The following is a 23,226-nucleotide window of genomic DNA, read 5'->3' as shown; positions in this document are numbered from 1 at the left end:
ACTTTACTAAACCTCAAAACACACACTGAACCCCACACAATAAGTGGGAGCCTTCAACAACCCACTCTCATTAATGGACAGATCATGGAAATAAAACTAAACAGAGACACAGTGAAATTACTAGAGGTTATGAACCAAACCTCTGTGGATTTAACAGATATCTACAGAACATTTCATCCTAAAACAAAAGACTATACTTTTCAGCAACTCATGGTACCTTCTCCAAAATTGACCATATGATTGGTCACAAACGAAGCCTCAACCAATATAAGAGGAGTGAAATAATCCAATGCATCCTGTAAGATTACCATGGACTAAGGCTAGATATCAATAAGAAAAAACAAACAAACAAACAAAAAGAAAAAACAAAAAATCTATCCCCCAAGAAAACCCACATACCCATGGAAACTGAACAACTTTCTACCCCATGATAACATGGTCAGGAAGAAATAAAGAAATTAAAGACTTCATGGAATTCAATGAAAATGATGACAGAACATATCCAAATTTATGGTACACAATGGGACACTATTGTTGATGCCAAGAGATGTGTGAGTACCTGACTAATACAGATGCAGTTACTCACAGCCAATCATCATTTCGAGCCTGGTGACCCCAAAGGAAGAGTTAGAGGAAGGACTGAAGTACCACACAGGAAGAACAACAATATCGACTAACTCAACACTCCCAGAATTTCATGGGCTAAACCACCAAGTATTGAGTATACATGGATTGGTGCATTGTTCCAGCTACATATGTATCAGTGGATTTTCTTAATTGACATGAATAGAAGGAGAGGCTCTTAGTCCTGTGTAGGTTTGATGCCCCAGCTTAGGGGGATGCTAGAGGGATGAGGTAGGAGTGGATGGGTGGAAAAACAAGCTCTTAGACACAAAGTGGAGGGTGGTTGGAATGAGGTGTTTGTGGAAGGGAGAATGAGCAGGGGGCAGTATTTAAAATGTAAATAAATAAATAAATAAATAAATAAATAAATAAATAACAAACAAAAAATAAATAAAAAACCCACCAGGAATAAAAAAGAAGTATGTTCCATCTTAGTTTATGACACCAGGACAAATTGCAACACTTCATCAGATGACCAGCAGAGGGAGAAATGATTTATTCAGGTAGGGATGAAGGAGCATGCTATCTAGTGATAGTATTTAAAGTAACTTGAAATTCCCATTATTTACATAAGTAACTTTTAAGTTGTCTACCTGATTATAATATGGTATACCTCGTCCTGTCCCATGATAAGCGTATACACAGAGAAATAGCAAAATGCTCTCACTGCCACAGCTTGTTTGTACGTATGCTCCTCTGCATTTCACGTCACACTATTAGAAATTAAAGGATATTACTTAAATATCTAAATATTTTTCTTCACTTGGGAGCTCTGCATTTTATGTAATTGTTACTGTTTAGATGGAAAATTGAGAAAATAACAATATTCCTTCCAATTTTCAAAGTGGCTTAATGATGCTTTTTATGTACACAGCCAGGTTTTAAAATATGTTTAGCTAATGTTTCATATGGTTTCAGCCTCCAGAAGTAACATTTTAATGATCCAGTGCAGGATGATGTCATTATGTAGGTGAAGGCTTGTACAGGATAGAATGAGCCTTGTCATTGGAAAAGAAGGAAGAAAGGGCAGGAGAAAAGTTTTATAGAGAGGAGAAGGAGACTGGAGAAGAGAAAGAGAAGCAGTCCAGAGAACATGGAGGCAGATGTTAAGATTCCTCTCTGTACATTTGCAAGTTGTTATGAATATTCTTAAGGGATGGATGTGTACAGGATTTTGTATGTCTAGATAAGCAAATTATATCTTATCAATTGGTTCAGAGGTTATTGTGTTGTGTGTTCTTTCATGTGGCATTTTAATGCAGTTGAAGAGAGTGTGTGGTCTTCCACAGAATTGAGATATGTATGTTTGGCATGGTGTCAACCTGTCTTGTGAATTGGATAGACTTATAGATTGTTGCCATACTAAGAGAATAGCCATTGGCAGTGTGATATGGGATGGAGCAGACTGGGTGAGATGCTTTCTTGACTGAGATGAAAATATCTCACAGATGCCATGCGGCAACAAGGTTCTGACTCTAGGTCAGGGTAAAAGAAACCTACATTTTAAATTTTACCACAACAATCAAGTATCCCGTTATCCTGTGTAGATTCTAGAGAAGAGAGTCACCAACAGCTGCTATCCTATGAGGACAGTCCATACATATGCACTGGCACCAAAAACAAAAAACAAAAAGAAAAACAAACAAACAAACAAGAAACCAAACCAAAAAATTAAAAACAAAAAAACAAAAAAACAAAAAAACAAGCTGTGCTCAAAGGCTCCTCCTCATCAAATATGGTACTGATCTCTTCTCTGGAATCCACTCGAAGTTCAATGGTAGCAGCTCACAAACAGGATTTACCCTCAGCATCGAAAACTTGGAATTAGAGAGTGTGGAAGTTATGACTATCCCCATAGTTGTAGTTTCCCACTTTTGGTTATACATAACATGAACCAATGATGGAAAGCAGAAGTGTGAAGCTGAGCTGCCCTTCTGCCTCTCATGGGATACTTAAGTGGTTGTGAGCATTTCTGAGGTACAACAAAGCTTGCAGTTACGGGCACATTTAACTAATAATACCCCAGATGTTCCCTTCCAGCTGGACTGACTTTATTCCACTTTGGCTATACAATCAATATCTGAGAATGATTTCCCTGATATAATAAGCATGATTAATTTCACTGAGCCATAACACAGAACAAAAGCATTTAAGCCTGAATGAAGACGTTACACGGTACCTGTTTTTTTTTTTCTCAAGTCCAATTGGAACAGTGTTCTAATTCATACAAGGAAATTTGTTCCAGGCACACAGAGGTCAATGCTAAAATGCATCATATTTTTATGCTGAGTGAAAACAGTTTTTATAAGTAAAGTCATTTTTGTTTTTATGATTTCCATGTACTCTTCAATACACTTCAGAAAAACATGTCCAAATATTTTTCACAGTAAATACAGTAACTCACTTATGTAAAAAAGTTAGAACATGAACCTATCAAGATCCATGTGGGACCTCGAGTGTCCATCATTCTGGAGACTCAAGTTCAGTTGTTATGAGTTGAAATTAGTGGCAAATTAAAGTTGATTTTACAAACATTTGACTATGGATGGCTGTCAAAATGCAAATGTTTTAGATTCCTTTTAGAAGAATGGAAGTTTAAAAATCAATAAAGCTCTAAGGTTCTAATTGCTTTAAGTGAACACAGAGCATTCAGTATGACAGAGTAAGAACATGCTCTGTAATAATATCACCAGATTGTTCTTCATACTGGTGTCACTATTCGCATTTCCACCAACGGTAAATAGAAATTCAGATTGTCCTACAACCATTTGATCATTTTGTTTGTCAGTGTTCTGCACTTGATGCATTCTCACAGATAAGTAGTAGTTTATTAATAACATTCCTTACATGCCCAGTATCAAATATATAGTATATATTTTTGTACTGAGTTACATTATGCATATTCTCTTTGATGAGGTGTTTGCTGTGATACTTGCTCTATTTTCAAAAGGGATATGATTATAGAATAATTTTCAAAAGTAAAATTGCATTGACTTGCTTGGTTAGAGTCACACCAAGGTATTGTATATTATTTGTGACTATTGTGAAGGGTGATTCTAACCAAGTGAGTGAAAGATGTGTATGACAAGAACTTCATGTCTCTGAAGAAAGAAATTGAAGTAGATCTAAGAATATTGAAGGATCTTCTATGCTCATAGATTGACAGGATTAATATTGTAAAAAATGGTGATCTTGACAAAAACAATCTACAGATTCAATGCAATCTCCATCAAAGTTCCAATTTGATTCTTCATAGTGTTAGGAAAAGCAATTTGTAAATTCACTTGGAATAACAAAAAATAAAAACAAAAAAGCAAAACAACCAAGGACATCGAAAACTACCCTCAACAGTAAAAGAATTTCTGAGGGAATAACCATTACTGACCACAAGCTGAATTACAGAGCAATAGTGATGAAACTGTATGGTATTGGTACAGAGACTAGTAGGAAGATCAGTGGGATAGTCTTAATGACTCAGAAATGAACCCATACACCTATGGTTATTTGTTCTTTTTCAAAGATGCTAAAACCATCCAGTAGATAAAAGATAGCATTTTCAACAAATGTTGCTGATTCAACTGGACATCAGCATGTAGAAGAATGCTAATAGATCCATTCTTGTTGCCCAAAACAAAACTCAAGTACAAAGGGGTCAAGGACTTCCACATAAAACCAGATACACTCAAGCTATTAGAAGTAAAAGTAGGGAAGAACCTCAAACACACAGGCCAAGGGTAAAATTTCCTAAACATAGGACCAACAATTTATGCTCTAAGATCAAGAATCAACAGATGGGACTTCATAAAATTGTAAATCTTCTGTAAGGCAAAGGACACTGTCATTCGGACAAAACAGCAAGCAACAGTTTGGGAAAATATCTTTACCAATCTTACATCCAATAGAGGGCTAATATCCAATATATACAAAGAACTCAAGAAGTTAGACTCTAGAGAATCAAATGACCCTATCAAAAATGGGGTACAGAGCTAAACAAGAATTCTCAACTTAGGAATATTGAATGGCTGAGAAGCATCTAAAGAAATGTTCGACATTCTTAGTTATCAGGAAAATGACAATTAAAACAAACCTGAGATTCCAGGTCACTCCAGTCAGAAATGCTATGATCAAAAACTCAGGTGGCAATAGTTGCTGTCAAGGATGTAGAGAAAGAGGAACACTCCTTCATTGTTGGGATTGAAAGCAGGTACAACCTCTGTGGAAATTAGTCTAGAGTTTCCTCAGAAAACTGGTCATTGTACTACCTGAGGACCCAGCTATACCACTCCTAGGCATATACACAAAAGATGCTCCAAGTCACAACAAGGGCACTTGTTCCACTATATTCTTAGCAGCTTTATTTATAATAGCCAGTCGCTGGAAAGAAAAAAGATGTCCTTCAACAGTGCAATGTATACAGAAAATGTGGTTCATGAACACAATAGAGTACTACTCAGGTATTAAAAACAATAACTTCATGAAGTTCATTTGCAAATGGATAGAATTAGAAAACATCATCTTGAGAAAGGTAACCCAATGAAAAAAAAAGGAAACCACACATGGTATGCACTCATTGGTAAGTGGATATTAGCCCCAAACCTCACAGTACCCAAGATACAATTCATAGATCACATGATGCTCAAGAAGTAGGAAGACCAAAGCACAGACGCTTTAGTTCTTCTTAGAAGCATGAACAAAAATATTCATAGCAGGAGCTATGGAGACAAAGTTTGGAGTAGAGAATGAATGAAGGAGTTGCTATTTAGAGCCTGCTCCACCTGGGGATCTACCACATATATACATCCACCAAGCCCAGTCACTATTGGTGATGCCAAGAGGTACATGCTGACAGGAACCTGATATATCTGCCTTTTGAGAGGCAGTGCCAGAGCATGACAATACAGATGGAGATACTGGCAGCCAATCATTAAACTGAGAATGGTGTCCCATTGGAGGAGTTGGGGAAAGGATTAAAGGAGGTGAAGGGGCTTGCAACCCCATAAGAAAAATAATACCAAACAACCAGAGCTCCCAGGCACTAAACTACCATTCAAAGGGGACACATGGAAAGACCCATGGCTCCAGCACCATATGTAGCAGAAGGCAACCATGTTGAGCACAATCAGGGGAGACACCCTTGGTCCTGCTAAGGCTTGATGCCCCAGTGTAGAGGAATGTTATGGTGGAGATGCAGAAAGGGGTAGGTGGATTGAAACACCCTCACAGAAGAGGAGGAGGGATGATGGGATAGCAGGTTTATGGATGTGAAACTAGGGAAGGGGATAACATTGGAAATTTAAATAAAAACATCTAATAAAAATGAATAAAACATATCTAGAAAAATGAAACTGATATTTTTTTAAAAATAGAGGATTTGATTTTAAAAATAAATAATTGATTATTGCATTATTATGTTGATATTTTGTTTTCCTTACTAGAAAAAGGAAGAAATTATGCCAGAAAGCATCAACATAGGAGCATTCCTTATACTTAATTATTTCTTGAGTAAAAAGAAATATATGTTACAATGACTGGGAGAAGTTTGTACTTTCAAAACATTGTCATTCCTGCATAAAGCTGTTTATATTCAATGAACTCATTTTTATTTCTCATGTGGAAGCTGTCAAGTACTTGTCCATGTATGTTGTCAGTTTGAAGATGTACATTCAAATGTCATCTGATAAAAACTTTCATAGTACTTTATTCATAGTTACTCATGGGAGAGAAAGAAAAATATCCATATGCAAGAATAAATGTTATCATTACCAGAAGATCAAGCAACAGAGATATATGATTTATGTATTCAAAGTACATTAGTGTACCTGTAAGGAAACAGTAACAATGTGAAAATTAATTCACTGAAGGACAAGTACTATATGGTTTCATTCAAATGACATTTGAGAAATGAAAAACACATAAGTAAAAATACCTATGTCTGAAACCACCAGAAATTCAGAGATTGTCTGAAATGTAAGAGAAAGAGAAATTGATCCAAAAAGATTTTGACATTATGAGAATGATGTATTTGTTTCTCTACAGGCAAATGTTGATTATTAGATATCTGCATTTTCATGAATGTATATAGTAAGTATGCTAATGCTTAAAGTATTGAATTACACTCTTCCTTTAATAAATGAAGATTATAATAAAAGTATATTTATAATACAGAGTCAGAATATAGTCAATAAGTCGAAGAGAGAGTTGAATGCATCTTTGTTTTATCTTAACAAGAATTTGCAATTCACTAGAGACTTCGAGCACAAAGACGTGGAAGCTCAGTCCATTCCATATGATAACTAGCTGTGTGTATCAAGTATATTCCCCATTCTCTGCAATTTAGTCATGTGTATAGACCAAATTTAAGTAAATTTCTAACTACACAGAAAGACTGAATTGTTGATCCATATTTATAAGTGATTTAAACTGCATTGACAGTGCTTTAACATCCTGTTATTTTCCCTTCAGTAACCATATTTTGTTTTATTACTTTCTGTTTTGAGTTATTTTCCCATTCAAGAATCCCATATAACTGTCTCTTCTATGTATACTGTTACATACACCAGAGCATTTGCATATTTCTCCCTAGAGAGGTCTTTGCCCCACTGACATGAGATAAAATCTCAACTGTCCTCTTGCCTTCACTGATCACTCTCCTAAGTTCACTTCCTCAAAATGATGAGTCCTGCCCAGTTCCTGTTTCTGCTAATGCTCTGGATCCAGGGTAAGGAGAGTGGAATGTGGAGGAGGAGATTGGGGATGGATGGTGACCTCTGCCTGCCTATGTGTGTTGTTCATTCTCCAGGATGGGCATGCGAGGTTTTGTTATATCTTAATGAGAAATTCCAGATGAAAGAGTAGCTGTGCTAAGATTAAGACTCTGACATAGATTTGGATGGAGTGGTGTAGACTCTGATGTTTAGAACCTTTAAATCACTTGTTTTGTGAAAAAGCATTTGATATAAAATATTTTTAAATCTCCAAGACTGCCAGGATCTCATCAGAAAGGAATAACATAAAAAAACTTTTAAAAAGATTGTTCAAGAAGCTTGTAAGTGACTTTACATTATTTTTTTATAATTTCAGAAACCCGCAGTGATATTGTGATGACTCAGACTCCACTCTCTTTGTCAGTTGCCATTGGACAATCAGCCTCTATCTCTTGCAAATCGAGTCAGAGCCTCAAATATAGTGATGGAAAGACATATTTGAATTGGGTATTTCAGAGGCCTGGCCAGTCTCCAAAGCGCCTAATCTATCTGGTGTCCAAACTGGACTCTGGAGTCCCTGACAGGTTCAGTGGCACTGGATCAGAGACAGATTTTACACTTAAAATCAGCAGAGTGGAGGCAGAGGATTTGGGAGTTTATTACTGCTGTCAAAGTTCATATATTCCTCACACAGTGATACAGACCCTAACAAAAACTTCCTTGTTTAGGACAGCCCACTTTGCAATGTGATGCATGACTGGAGAATAACAGAGCACTCTGTGTCTCTGTGAAGGGAGTGCAGGGGAACTAGAGTAATTGCTGAGAGCTCTAGCTAAACTCATCTGGCTGGATGAGTGGTTTGACTAGATCTCAAGTGCCACTAATTTCTGGTCCTTCTTGTAACCGCCATTGTATTGTCTCATGTCATTAATCTAGCTGATTTTTGATGATTTTAACTGTTTTTCATGATTTCTTTGAGCTTCATTTTTGTTGCTTTCTTTTAATAAAATGTGTATAATTGTTAAATTCTAATGCCTTTTAAAATAATTGTGTAGATTCTATATTTCTAAGGGACTATGTGGACAGAAATTCTGTATATTCGTTTAGGGATTTATCTTTACTTCATTTTCAATGTTTCCTCAGTCTTCATGTTGATCTTGTGATTCTGGCATAATTGCTGGAGGCTGGCATCTATGAGTGGGCTCCATTATGCTTAAAGGAACATTCAATGGAAGGGATGAGTAGGACACCAAGACTGGAGTGCTTTGCAAGTCTAACCGACTAACAATCAAAATATGTCTTTATTTTTACAGATTCAAAAATATTCATACTTTCAAGAAATACAGATCATATCATTTTCTCGTGGGCATATATTTCTTGTGTGCCCAGGGTTCCAGTTAAACAAGGGTAAAAAATTATCATCAACTCCATATCCCTATTCTTAAAATTCTACAAATCATTTTATCTCAAGCAAGCAAGCAAGCAAGCAAGCAAGCAAGCATGTTTTTTTTGACTGGCAGCATGTTGTGCTTTCAAGATTCATAGAATATAGATAGAATATGATTCAGTCCTTGTGAATCATCCTTATGTAAGCAGTATATTATTATCCTTTAATGGTGAATCATATTATTTCAAGATTTGCCTAATCTTGAGATTTTAGGCTTAGGAATTGTTGTAGTTTTTATTTGTAATCTTATAAGTATTTGTTTACCAAAGGAATTGTTTTGTTTTTGCATTAATTATCATTACAACAACCAGGTGTAAACCTAATACTTTATTCTTCTTGCATTCTTTCATATCATTCTTAGATTATCTATACATAATATCATATTATTTTAGAAATTTTAGCTTTTTTTACTGAGTTATTACTAGGGACTTAATAAGTATTGTGTTTATCTTGTGTGCTATCATTCTAAGAAATTCCACATAGCTTGAAAATGGATACTGTGCTATGATTTGTTGTCATTATTTATCCTGTCCTGCTGAACCTTGACAGCCTCCTGTGAGATGAAACTATTCTAATTATTTTGTTTCAAGAACTACATTATTAGAAGATAACAATTTCCAAGGCACAGAGAAGATTTCCTAATAGGGTCAACTAAGGTTTCTTTTTTTTCCTTTGAGAGCCAAAGTAATATATTTAGGACTTTCTTAGGGGAATTCAGAAATAATTTTGTCAGAGAAGCCATGTCTGAATCATTATGTTAATAGCCCCAAAGAGTGTAACATGCAAAGACTCAAATTGATAATAAAGGACATCAGGTCAGCAATCATAGAGTGTGGCTCAGCTTTGCTGGCACATTGTCAAAAAAGCTATGCTGGCTTCATGACTTACACTGTTCATCTAAGAAATGGCTGTGCCACATAATTGTTGGTTCTGCAAGTTTTATTGATGCTTTTTATAATTAAGGATGCTCTTGGAAGAAGAACCAAGATGTAGGAGGAGAAGGACCACCCAGATCTGTGTGGCCTTAAAGGGCCACAGTTATTTATTAATATTTCATCAGGGATAGATCCTTATAGGAAAATTTGTCTTATACATGTGTGCAGTCTGTATTATTACTGATTGGTTTAGAGTTTATTGTATGGACATTTTGTAGAGTGAGAACTCAAGATATAATTCTGATTGAATAATTACCAGCTTACTGAGTTTTGATTTTAAAGAATTACTGGGAATTGTAACTATAACCACAGGGCAAGTGTTAATGTTTCAGTCCTTCTCAGAAAAGGGAATAAAATTATTCACAGGAGGAAATACAGAGACAAAGTTTGGAGCAGAGACTGAAGGAAAGGTCATTCAGAGACTGCTCCACCTGGGGATCCAGCCCATATACAGCCACTAAAGCCAGACAATATTGCTGATGCCAAGAAGTTCATGCTGCCTGAAGCCTGATATAACTGTCTCCTGAGAGGCATGCCAGAGCATGACAAATACAGAGGCGAATGCTCACCACAAACCATTAAACTGAGAACTGGGTCAGTGTTGGAGGAGTTAAAAAAAGATTGAAGGAGTTAAAGGGGCTTGCAACTCCATAAGAACAACAATAACAACCAACCAGAGCTCCCAGGGACTAAACCACTACCTAAAGACAAATCCATCGCTCCAGTTGCATATGTAGCAGAGAATGGCCTTGTTTACGCCAATGGGAGGAGAAGCTCTTGGACCTGCCAAGGCTGGATCCCCAGTGTAGGGAAATGTCAGGATAGGGAGCCTGGAAGAGTGTGTTTTGAGGGAGGATGAACACCCTCATAGAAGAATAGGGAAGGGGCATGGGATAGGGGTCCATGGACAGGAAACTGGGAGAGGAATAACATTTGAAATGTAACTAAAAAATATCCAATAAAAAAGGAAAACAAGGTGAAATGGGAACAGAGGCAGAAGGACCTAAAAGAGTCTAAAGGGAAAATAAATTTCCATTTCCAACATAGGGTACAAGCTGAAGAGTCGGATTGTACTGAGAATCTTAGGGTGAATATTGCCAAGTGACAACTTTCACTTGCTTGGTTTCAAAGACTCAACCTGCCCTGTCTCTAGAAACACTTGTCTGAATCTGAATATTAAAGATGAATAAGGTGTCAGAGCTGAATCAAGTGTTGCTAAGCAATGATGTAAGCAATTGCTTCTTGAGCAAAAGGAAGCAGCCCTCATGGAGATTCCTTTCCACAGATGACTAACACCTTTCTAGCTTCTGTAGGGCTGTTGGTCATGCCTTAAAAGCACCTCAAGCAAAAGAAGAAAATGTGTCTTTTAAATTAAATTAATAAATGATTATATAAAAATTGTTAGTGATTGGATGTCTGAAATTCCAGGTAGAAAACATAACAGAAAGATGGTATCAATATAATTCACTAATAAGTCTTACAGGATACTCATATTCTCTCTAACAGGGCTCCTGGTTTGACAAGCTGCCTGTTTCTTATTAGTAGGTATTAATAGAAGTGTGATTAAATTTTTTTATACAGTTAGAAGGCGAAAACACAGATTTTGCCCAAGTCACTTGGGAGATTCTGCCTGAAATTCACAACTACTACAGGGAAAAATTGAAGTTTGTAGCAACAGGCAGAGTGCATAATGGACATGTATTAAAGAAGTTATTAGTGAGTGGAAGTCTGAAGCTCCAGGTAGATAGCTTAACAGATAAATGGTATATTTTGGTCTGTGGGAGGCTCATATTCTTTCTAAAATGGCTCTATGGGAATTTTGGGTTGATTTCCTGACTTGACAGATTAGAGAACTTTAATAGGCTCATACAGTATTGTTTAGCTTACTTCATTTGTTTCAGATTGTTTTAATTTTCAAAATGAGTGTGATTTTGAGCTTTGTGATAATATTATTTCTCTGGGACAGAATACAAGATACAATCTTTTCTGGTTTCTGACTAAAGGGTATGCTGATTTGGCAAAAAGGTTTTGTCTTTGCATTTTTAGAAAAGGTAATTTGGCTCTAGACACCTTCCAGAACTATATGGATGGGATTTTATAGAGGTAGACCTTCTGAAGAACTACATTCAAAAAATAAAACAAAAAAAGAACAACATTTCACCCTAACCAGTCTGTACACCCTACATGGACTGAAACAATCCATACAGATAGATATCTTAATGATACTAAAATATTGTTTTGAGATTTATATATTATAGAATGAAGAGCTTTGGTGAATGTCTTTGCCAGATGAGCTGAAGTGACCTGTTTGAACTCCTGGTCTCAGGGACTTTCAGCCAGATCCATTCAAGACAGATATTAGATACTACATCAATAGCTGGGTAGCTGTTTTAAGGCCAAACAGCTCCCTCATTTCCTCTACATCCCTGCCTTCAACATATTGCAATACCCATATTCAGACTGAAGAAGTTGTGAAGAGTTATTGACCCAGTGTCCTTGATATGGGCACTGAGAGTGGTTGTTGTGAGGTTGTCTTTCTGGGGAATTTAGAGATGGCAATAATTTAACAGGGAGGAGTTAGATAAAATTGTACAGCAATAATCTCATTTGGAAGAAATCCTTATATTTGTTACTAAGTTGAATTTATAATTTCTTACGTTGGTATGGAATTTATTTGATACAAATTTAAAATTTATATTAGTATGAATTTTATAGATATAAAATTGGGATCAATATTGTTACTCTCATTTAGACATTGTACCTATACAACTCATTTAAGAATACAAAAATCCAGTCCTATAATTGCTTTTATTACTGAACTGAAATGATTAAACTTATGAGTTAGTGGCCAAATAGCAAATTCATGGCTCTAAGTTTGTTGTTAGGGTGTTTTCAAGATAATTTATTTGAAATTGATAAGAGTAGTTAACAGATAACATCCTGGATTATTTTTCTAACTTTCAAATATGTCAGAAATCCACAAAATGTGATATTTAATGTTATTTATTGTTTTTTTTTGTTGTTGAGATAGATCTGCTCCTAGCACCTCCCCTTTTGTAAATTCAAAGAAGAAGTTGAGTTTCTCTACTTCCATTGTGGCTAGGTAGCCACTGAACAGAAATTGTCTTTTTCATCTAGAGACAGGATTCTGTCCAGAAAAAGTTACACTTGAAGAATAGTCAATTGATAATCTCTGTGAAATCAGAATAATCAGTCCTTCAAAATTCTGTGTTATAAAGGATTGTCATATGATACTAGGCTAGAGGCTGAAGAGTGATGCTCTTGTGTGTTGCAAACAGGTGATTGTATAGGTAGGCTGTTGTCTCTACAACTTTTCTTAGTTCTGGAAGCCGTGTTAGGCTTCTGATATTTTCAGATAATATCTCATAGTTTTGATGGGGTTGAAGACTAATTATAGTCTCATAGTCCACACAAGCTATTTAACATTAGGAATACATATTTAATTAGATAGGTTTCAGGTAGTATATAAGCTAGCCAAGTTATAAAACATAAATTGTAAGCCTTTTCTATGCTAAGATAGATAACAGAATGTTTTATTTGACAAAAATGATGGACTGGGTGATAGGTATTTTATACTTTATATTTACAGAATGGTAATAGTTGTGCTCATATTATATTTGAGAGAAAAGTTCCTTTTTTAATTAGACAGAAAGAGTGAAGAGTAGATTGTTGTCTTTATGTAGGTAAGGGCAGGCACAAGATAAGAAAAGGTCTATGACTGTGTGGTGAAAATATAAGGCACACACAGAGTTTTGAAAAGGGGGAGAGAGAGAGGAGAAAGAGGAAGAAGAACTAAGATGAAGGAGAAGGATGGTGCAGATCTATGTGGCCTTAAAGGGCCAGAGGTAGCTATTTCATAAGGGATGAATCTTTATAGGACAATTTGTCTTATATAGGTGGGCAGATCATATCATTATTCATTGGTTTAGAGTTTATTGTGTGAAAATTTTGTGGAGTGAGAACTTAAGATATAAATCTGACTGATCAATTAAAAAAGTTGTTCTTGTGGAAATATACCTAGATAGTAGCCTGACAACTGAAGGCTCTTCTTAGTTTAAAGTGTGTATACTATTGTACTCAATGTAATTCTTCAATTGTATACAACATTAACAAACCCTGCAAGTATCCCAGTGACTGAAGCTTTGCAACCTGAGGTTTGCCTGCCTACTGAGATGTGGTTCTTTTCAGTTGCTGTTACCTGCATTCAAAGACAGTTTTGGGGCAGTACAACAGAGTGCCCATGGCTTTTCCAGGTTTTCCTACTGTTTCTCAAATCTGTGAATGATTCACATTTCTCTGTGTCTTAGGGTGCTTGTAGGATTACAGATGAACATGATGCTTGGGTGAATGAAAACACAATATGGACAGATGCTCTCTATGAAGAAGTTAAAGAGTGAGAAGTTTGCAGTAGCTCCCCACAGTGCCTCTGAGGGATGATTCAGTAACAACAAAGATTTCTGGGACATCTATAGGAACTATAAAAATGTAGCTCTTCTCTACACTGACAGGCACAGAAGCAGCATTTGTGTGCATACTATTCTCATACAGTGAATCAAGGTATAGACAAGGAGCATTTCATATCCTTCTTGCAGTGCCATGTGATTTGTTTAAGTACCTCAGTATCTTCATGATGTCTCAATTCACTATTGTGTTTTTTATTTAAATACATTTTTCTACTTTCATTGTAAATGATAATTCAATATCCCAGTTTCCATTCCATAAACTCACTATCTCGTACCCTCCTTCTATAAGGGTGTTCCCACATCTATCCACCTACTCCATTCCACCTCTCCACCTGACATTCCCCTAACTGGGGCATCAAGACTTGAAAAGACCAAGGGCCCCTCTTCCCATTGATGCCCAACAAGGCCATCCTCTGCTACATATGCAGATGGAGCCATAGGTCCATCCCTGTGTTCTCATGGATAGAGATTTTGTCCCTGGGAGCTCTGGGGTGGGGGTCTGGTTGTTTGATATTGAGTTCTTCTTATACTGTTGCAAATCCCTTCTGATACTTCAGTTCTTTCTCTAACTCCTTCACTGGGGACCCTGTTTTCAGCTCAGTGGTTTGCTGTTTGCATCTGCCTCTGTTTTGGTAAGGGTCTTGCAGAGCCTCTCACCAGAAAGCTATATCAGGCTCCTGTCAGCTTACACTTCTTGGCATCAACAACTGTCTGGGTATGCTTGCTATTTATGAGATATATCCTATTGTGGGGCGGTATCTGGGTGGCCTTTCCGTTCCTGCTCCACACTTTGTCTCTGTATTTCCTCCTTAAGAGTTTTTTTCCCCCTTCTAAGAAAGTCTTAAGCATCTACACTTTGGTGTTCCTTCTTCTTGAGCTTCATGTGGTCTGGACTTGTATCTTGGGTAATCTGAGCTTTTGGGCTAATATTCACTTATCAGGGAGTACCTTCCCTGTGTGTTCCTGTGTGATTGGGTTACCACAAACAAGATGATATTTTCAAGTTCTATCCATTTGTGTAAAAGATTATGAAGTCATTGTATTTAATAGTCGAGTAGTATTTCACTGTGTAAATGTACCACATTTTCTATACCCATTGCTCTATTGAGGGACATCTCAGTTCTTTCCAGCTTCTGGCTATTATAAATAAGGCTGCTATGAACATAGCTGAGTATGTGTCCTTGTTATATGTTGCAGCTTCTTTTGGGCATATGCCCAGAAGTGGTATAGCTTGGTCCTCAGGAAGTACTATGTCCAGTTTTCCGAGGAACTGCCAGAGATTTTTCCAGAGTTGTTGTACCAGCCTGCAGTCCCACCAACAGTGGAGGAGTGTTCTATTTCTTCATACCCTTGCCAGCTCCTGCTGGAACTTGAGTTTTTGATCTTAGCCATTCTGACTTGTGTTAGGTGGAATTTTAGCATTGTTTTGATTTGCATTTTCTTGATGACCATGGATGCTGTACATTTCTTTAGGTGCTTCTTAGTCATTCAATATTCCTCAGTTGAGAATTCTTGTTTAGCTCTGGTATTTGATTCTCTGCAGTCTAACGTCTTACTTCTTTGTATATACTGTATATTAGCCCTCTTTACCAATTGGGTGCAGAATTGGTAAAGATCTTTTCCCAAACACTTGGTTGCAATTTTATTCTATTGACAGTGTCTTTTGCTTTACAGAAACTTTACAATTTTATGAGGTCCCATTTGTTGACTCTTAATCTCAGAACAGAAGCCATTGGTGTTCTGTATAGGAAATTGTCCCCTTTACAAGATGTGGCCAATGTTCTTGCCCACATTCTTGTTTATTAGTTTCAGTGTTTTTGGTTTTATGTGGAGGTCCAAGATCCACTAGGACTTGATCTTTATACAAAGAAATAAGAATGGATCAATTTACATTCTTCTACATGCTGATGTTCAGTTGAAACAGCACCACTTGTTGACAATGCTGTTTTTTTCCCCACTGGATGGTTTTAGATCCTTTGTCAAAGATCAAGTGAACATAGGTGTGTGTGTTCATATCTGGGTCTTCAATTCTACTCCATTGATCTACCTGCCTGTCCCTGTACCAATACCATTCATTTTTGATCACTATTGCTCTCTAATACAGTTTGAGGTCTTTTATTGTTGAGGATAGATTTGGCTATACTGGGTTTTTCATTGTTCCAGTTAAATTTGAAAATTACCATTTCTATCTCTGTGAAAATTTACTAGGAATTTTGATGGCAACTATTGATTCTGTAGATTGCTTTTGGCAAAATGGTCTTTTGTACTATATTAATCCTGCCAATCCATGAGCATGGGATCTTTCCATCTTTTGAAATCTTCTTCAATTTTGTTTTTCAGAGACTTGAAGTTCTTATCATACAGACGTTTCTCTTGTTTGGTTAGAGTCATGCCAATGTATTTTATATTATTTGTGAGTATTGTGAAGGGTGTTGTTGCCCTAATTTCTTTCTCAGCCTGTTAATCCTTTGAGTAGAGGAAGGCTATTGATTTATTTGAGTTAATTTTATACCCAACCACTTTGGTGAAGTTGTTTATCAATTTTAGGAGTTTTCTGGTGCAACCTTTGGGGTCATTTAATTATTCTATCACATCCTTTGCAAATAGTGATATTTTGCATTTTTCTTTTCCAATTTCTATCAATTTTACCTCTCTTTGTTTTCTAATTACTGTGAATTCAAGTACAATATTTAATAGGAAGGGAGAGAGTGGGCAGCTTGTCTAGCCTCTGATTTTAGTGGGATTGCTTCAGATTTCTTTCCATTAAGACTGATGTTGGCTACCGGTTTGCTATATATTGGTTTTACTATGTTTAGGTATAGGCCTTGTTTTCCTGATCTTTCCAGGACCTTTATTATGAAGGGGTGCAATTTTTGTCAAATGCTTTCTCTGCATCTAATGAAATGGTTATGTGATTTTTTTTAGTTCATTTACATAGTGGATTACATTGATGGATTTACATGTATTGAACCATCCCTGCATCCCTGGGATTAAGCATAGTTGATCATGAGGCATGATCATTTTGATGTGTTTTTGAATTCAGTTTGTGAGAACTTTATTGAGTATTTTTCCATCAATATTGATGAGGGAAATTGGTCTGAAGTACACTTTTTTTTTGTTGGGTCTTTGTGTAGTTTAGGTATAAGCATAATTGTGTTTTCTCTAAACCCATCTTGTCCTAGGCTTTTTTTGGTTGGGAGACTTTTAATAACTGCTTCTATTTCTTTAGGAGTTTTATGTTTTATATGGTTTTTCTGATCCTGATATAACTTTCATTCCTGGTATCTGTTTCAAAATTGTCTATTTCATCCAGATTTTCCAGTTTTGTTGAATATAGATTTTTGTAGTTGGATCTAATGATTTTGTGAATTTTCTTAGATTCTGTTATTGTGTTTCTCTTTTCATTTCTGATTTTGTTAATTTGTATACACTCTCTGTGCCCACTGGTTAGTTTGGCTAAGGGTTTTTCTATCTTGTTGATTTTTTTCAGTCAGCTCCTGTTTTGGCTGGTTCTTTGTAAAGTTCTTTTTGTTTCTACTTGGTTGATTTAAGCCCTGAGTTTGATTATTTCCTACAATCTACTCCTCTTGGGTGTATTTGCTTCTTTTTGTTCTAGAGACTTTAGGTGTGCTGTCAAGCTGCTACTGTATGCTCTCTCCTGTTTGGGCTTTTTTGTTTGTTTGTTTGTTTTTTGTTTTGTTTTGCTTTTCTTTATTTATTTTTTTTTTGGTGGCCCTCAGGGCTATTCATTTTCCTCTTAGCAATGTCATTGTCTCCCGTAAGTGTAGGTATGTTGTGCCTTCATTTATATTAAATTCTAAAAAGTTTTTAATTTCTTTCTTTATTTCTTTCTTGACCAAGTTATCATCGAGTAGACTATTGTTCAACTTCAACATATATGTAGGTTTTCTGTAGTTTTGTTGTTATTGAAGACCAGTCTTAGTCAGTGTTAATCTGACAGGATGCATGGGATTATTTCAATCTTCTTGCAACTGTTGATGCCTGTTTTGTGACTAATTAAATGGTCAAGTTTGGAGAAAGTACCACGAGGTGCTTAGAAAAAGGTATATTCTTTTCTTGTAGGTGAAATGTTTTATAAATATCTATTAAATCCATTTGGTTCATAACTTCTGTTAACTTGTCTATTTTGGTATTTAGTTTCTGTTTTCATGATCTGTCCATTGATGAGAGTGGGGTGTTGAAATCTCTCCCTATTATTGTGCAAGGTGTAATGCGCACTTTGGCCTTTAGTAAGGTTTCTTTTATGAATGTTGGTGCTCTTGTATTTGGAGTATATATATTCAGAACAAAGATTTCATCTTGGTGGATTTTTACTTTGCAAGCATGTAATAACCTGTCTTATCATATTTGAAAACTTTTGATTGAAATATTTATTTATTTATTTATTTATTTATTTGATATTGGAATGGCTATCCCAGCTTTTTTTCTTGGGATCGTTTGCTTGGAAACTTCTCCCCTGCCTTTTACTCTAAGAAAATTTCTGTCTTTGTTACTGAGGTCCGTTTCCTGTATGCAGAGAAATGCTGGATCCTGTTTATATATGCGGTCTGTTAGTCTTTGTCTTTTTATTGGGAAATTGAGTCCATTGATGTTGAGAGATATTAGGCACCAATGATTATTGTTTCCTATTATTTTTTTGTTAGAGGTGGAATTTTGTTTGTTTGGCCATGTTCTTTTGGGTTAGTTAAAAAATGAGTACTCTATTGCTTTATCTAGCATGTAGCTTCCCTCCTTGTGTTGGACTTTTCCATCGGTTATCCTTTGTAGGGCTAGATTTGTGGAAATATATTGTATACATTTTGTTTGTCATAGAATACCTTGGTTTCTTCATCTTTGCTAATTGAATGTTTTGTTGTACATAGTAACCTGGGCTGGCATATATGTTCTCTTAGGGTCTGGTTGATATCTGCCCAGAATCTTCTGGCCTTCATAGTCTCTTGTGAGTAGTCTTCTATAATTCTGATAGATCCGTCCTTATACGTTACTTGACCTTTTTCCATTACTGCTTTTAATATTCTTTCTTTGTTTTGTACATTTGGTGTTTTGACTATTAAGTGACTAGAGGAATTTCTTTCTTGATCCAATCTTTGCGGAGCAATTTACACTTCTTGTATGCTTATGGGCATCTCTTTCTTTTAAAATTTTGTTGAAGATATTTGCCGGCCCTTTAAGTTGGTAATCTTCTCTCTTTTCTACATATATTATCCATAGGTTTGATGTTCTCATTGTGTCCTGGATTTCCTGGTTGTTTTGGGTTTATATATTTTGTGTTTTGCATTTTCTTTGACTTGTGTGAAAGTTTTCTACGGTATCTTCTGCACCTGAGAATCTCTCTTCTATCTCTTGTATTATGTTGGTGACACTTGCATCTATGACTTCCTGATCTCTTTTCCTAGGTTTTCTATGTCCAGGATTGTCTTTTTTGTGGTTTCTTTATTGTTTCCATTTTTAGAAGCTGGATGGTTTTGTTTAATTGATTCACCTTTTGTTTTTTCCTGCCATTGATTCTATAAGGGTTTTTGTATTTCCTTTATAAGGGCTTATACATGTATACCTGCATTGTCCTGTATTTTTTTAAGGGAGTTATTTGTGTCTTCATTAAAGTCATCTAACATCATCATAGATGTGATTTTAAATCAGAATCTTGCTTTTCCAGAGTGTTGGGGTATCATGCACTTGTTGTATTGGGAGAATTGCATTTTGAAGATACCAAATGTCCTTGGTTTCTCCTGCTTATCTTCTTGAACTTGCACCTGGCCATCTGGTGATCTCTGGTATTATCTGGTCTTGCTGTCCTTTAACATTAGCTTGTCCCTCCTCTATGTCTGTGTGTCAGCAGTACTGAAAGACCACCTCTCTCCTGGTGGGATCCAGGCACAGATGACTGTGGCACAGATGATGTCAGCTCCACGCAGAGCAGAGATAGAAACAGCATGGCTTTTTTTTATATATTCAAACTGAACAGTATTCTTTGCTATAACTTTCGTAAGGACAAGCATAACAGGCACCCTTCATTGATTATTGTTCTGTAGCTCACCAAGAACCTTGGTTGTGGATGCTACCTTGAATCAATGAGTCTGTCTGTCTGTCTATCTTTCTGCCTACCAAAAATGTATCTACCTACTTACTTCATCAACTATCTGTCTGTTGGTCTGTCTGTCTGCCTGCTATCTATCTATCTATCTATCTATCTATCTATCTATCTATCACCAATTTTAGTTTATTTCTATGTCTGTCTTTTTCTACCAACTACATACATGTATACCTACCTCCCCTCTTTTGTCCAGCCTTCCCTCTATTCTCTCTACCTCACCCTATCTCGCTCATCACTATCACAGACTTTTAAAGGTAGTTCTTCTCCACAGTTAAAGAGTTCTGCTTAAATGTGGGGTTTTGTTCATTATGATTAGGTAACAAGAGTTGATCATTCAGATGTTCAATTAATTCTTTCTTTATTGAATGAGCAACGGATCCTTCAAAACATAATGAACATGGGTGACAAAGACTGAAAAATATTGGGAAACAAGTCATGAATTTTTCTGCATAGTGAGACTTATTTCTCACATGAAGTCAGGCACATAACACTAAGAACTTCAGAGATTAGACAGTGACAGTATTTCAACTGAGGCACTTGAATTTTCCCCAAAACAATTGGGAATCTGAACTGATTTATTTTACTTCATGCTACAGGAAAACAGCAAATTTAACAACTGTTCTGGGGCAATTGGATACTATTGATGTACATATGCACCCACCATGTGAACAGAGAAGTAGAGTACATAAAAATATGTAATATATACAGAAAATATTTTACAATTTCAGTGAAGTGAAATCTTCATACAATAACAGAAAGGTCAATAGTACTTCATTTTTATTAACTGATAATGGTGAAACAACATGAGATTGAGTGGGCCTTAATGAGCCAAGCCACTAACAAATTTTTTTACAGTATTTTATATGTTCCTTTTAGAACATACCTCATTTTTTAGCAGAAGGAGCATGGTCTAAAATACAAAGTATTATACACAACAATGTAAATATAAAATTTAAAAATACTGTTATATATTGTATCTTTTTATATCAAAAACCCATTAGTCATTAATTGAATAAATGCATACCTTAGGGGAATATGTAAATAACTCTGATTAAGAAAAAGAATAAGTGTTTGAGTGGGTTGTTGTCCTGCTTGAGTGGGTTGGTGTCCTATTCTCTGATTCCTGCTTCTAGCAGCTGTGATGTGCAGTCAGTCTCTGCAGTTTTGACATAATGGCTACTGATCAGTGCCCAGGTCCTCTGAGGAAGAGAGCTGAACACCCAGAAGTGCAGACATCCTGAGACCACAGGACAGACTGCCAGTTCTTCATACCTCTGCCCATATCTCTGGTCTAGGGAGAAACTGCACAGTGGCTCTGGACACAGGAATATGGGATCAGTCAGCTGCCAATACCTGCAGTTCTGTTCTGTGCCCAGGACAAAACTGAACCAGACAAACAGCTTCCTGAGCCCAAATCCCATGGGGGAGAGATCTGTACCCTCAGAAGTATGGACACTCTTGAGAAGCCAGAGGAGACTACCCTCTGACCACAGTCCAGACCCAAGAGAGAATCGAATAGTGCCAACTGTGTCCACTGGGTGGAAGTATCTAGGAGCAATCAGGGGCAGGACCCTTTGATACCTGCTGGTGCCTAGAGCTGGAAGACAGTCACCAAGTGTGCCTACACACCTGAAATAAGAGCACCTCTTCTCAGAAAAGGCTGAAAGAAAACAGGAAAACAGTTATACAGGAGTGCTGACACAGAGGCCTAGAAGGGGGTCAAGTCACTCTCAGAAACAGCAAGACAAGAAAACACCAGAGACAATCCAATGGGTAGATGCAAGTGCAGGAAACTAAGCAGCAGAAACCAATACTGCTTGGCATCATCTGAGCCCAGTTCTCCCACCAAAGAAACTACCAGGTATCTAAACACACAGGAAAAGCAAGATATAGATTTAAAATCACATTTTATGATAATGATGGAGGACTTTAAGAAGGACATAAAGAACTCCCTTAAAGCAATGCAGGAAAACACAAGTAAACAAATAGAAGCCCTTACAGGGAAACACAAAAATCCCCAAAAGAACTACATGAAAACACAACCAAACAGGTGAAGGAATTGACCAAAACCATTTAGGATTTAAAAATGGAAATAGAACCAATGAAAAAGCACAAAGGGAGACAATCCTGGATATAGAAAACCTAAAAAAGAGACAAGGAGTCATAGATACAAGCATCACAAACAGAATACCAGAGAAAGAAGAGAGAATCTCAGGGGCAGAAGATACCACAGAAAACAGCAACACAACTGTCAAAGATAATGTAAAACGCAAAAAGCTCCTAGCCCAAAACATCCAGGTAATCCAGGGCACAATCTTCATAAAACCTAAGAATAATAGGTATAGAAGACAGTGAAGACTCCCAGGTTAAAGGGCTACAAAATATATTCAACAAAATTATAGAAGAAAACTTCCCTAACCTAAAGAAAGAGATACCCATAAACAAACAAGAAGCCTACAGAACTCCAAGTAGATTGGACAGGAAAAGAAATTCCTCCTGTCACATAATAGTTAAAACACCAAATGCACAAAACAAAGAAAGAATATCAAAAGCAGTAAGAGAAAAAGGTCAAGTGACATATAAAGGCAGACCTATAAAAATTGCACCAGACTTCTTACCAGAGACTGTGAAAGCCAGAAGATGAACAAATGTAACACAGACACTAAGAGAACACAAATGCCAGCCCAAGGTATTGTATCCAGCAAAATTCTCAATTAACATAGATGAAGAATCCAAGATATTCCATGACAAAACCAAATTTACACAATATCTTTCTACAAATCCAGGCCTACAAAGGATAATAAATGGTAAAGCCCAACACAAGGGTGCAAGCTACACTCTAGAAAAAGCAAGAACCTAATCATTTTGCAACAAAACAAAGAGAAGAGAAGCACACAAACATAATCTCACTTCCAAA

General features: G+C 36.4%; 1 gene segment (V, D, J or C); it reads left to right on the top strand.

The window, feature by feature from the left end:
* The first annotated feature begins 7,261 nt into the window (after positions 1–7,261).
* The window catches only part of LOC116904288, a 72,950-nt gene continuing 56,985 nt past the window's right edge, over positions 7,262–23,226 (top strand). Inside the window, 1 exon segment of the V gene segment in view lies at positions 7,262–7,342. Within this exon segment, the coding sequence occupies positions 7,294–7,342 (49 nt within the window).

Source organism: Rattus rattus, chromosome 6, assembly GCF_011064425.1.
Source record: "Rattus rattus isolate New Zealand chromosome 6, Rrattus_CSIRO_v1, whole genome shotgun sequence".
Lineage (NCBI taxonomy): Eukaryota > Metazoa > Chordata > Mammalia > Rodentia > Muridae > Rattus > Rattus rattus.
This window is presented reverse-complemented; position numbering and strand designations above follow the sequence as displayed.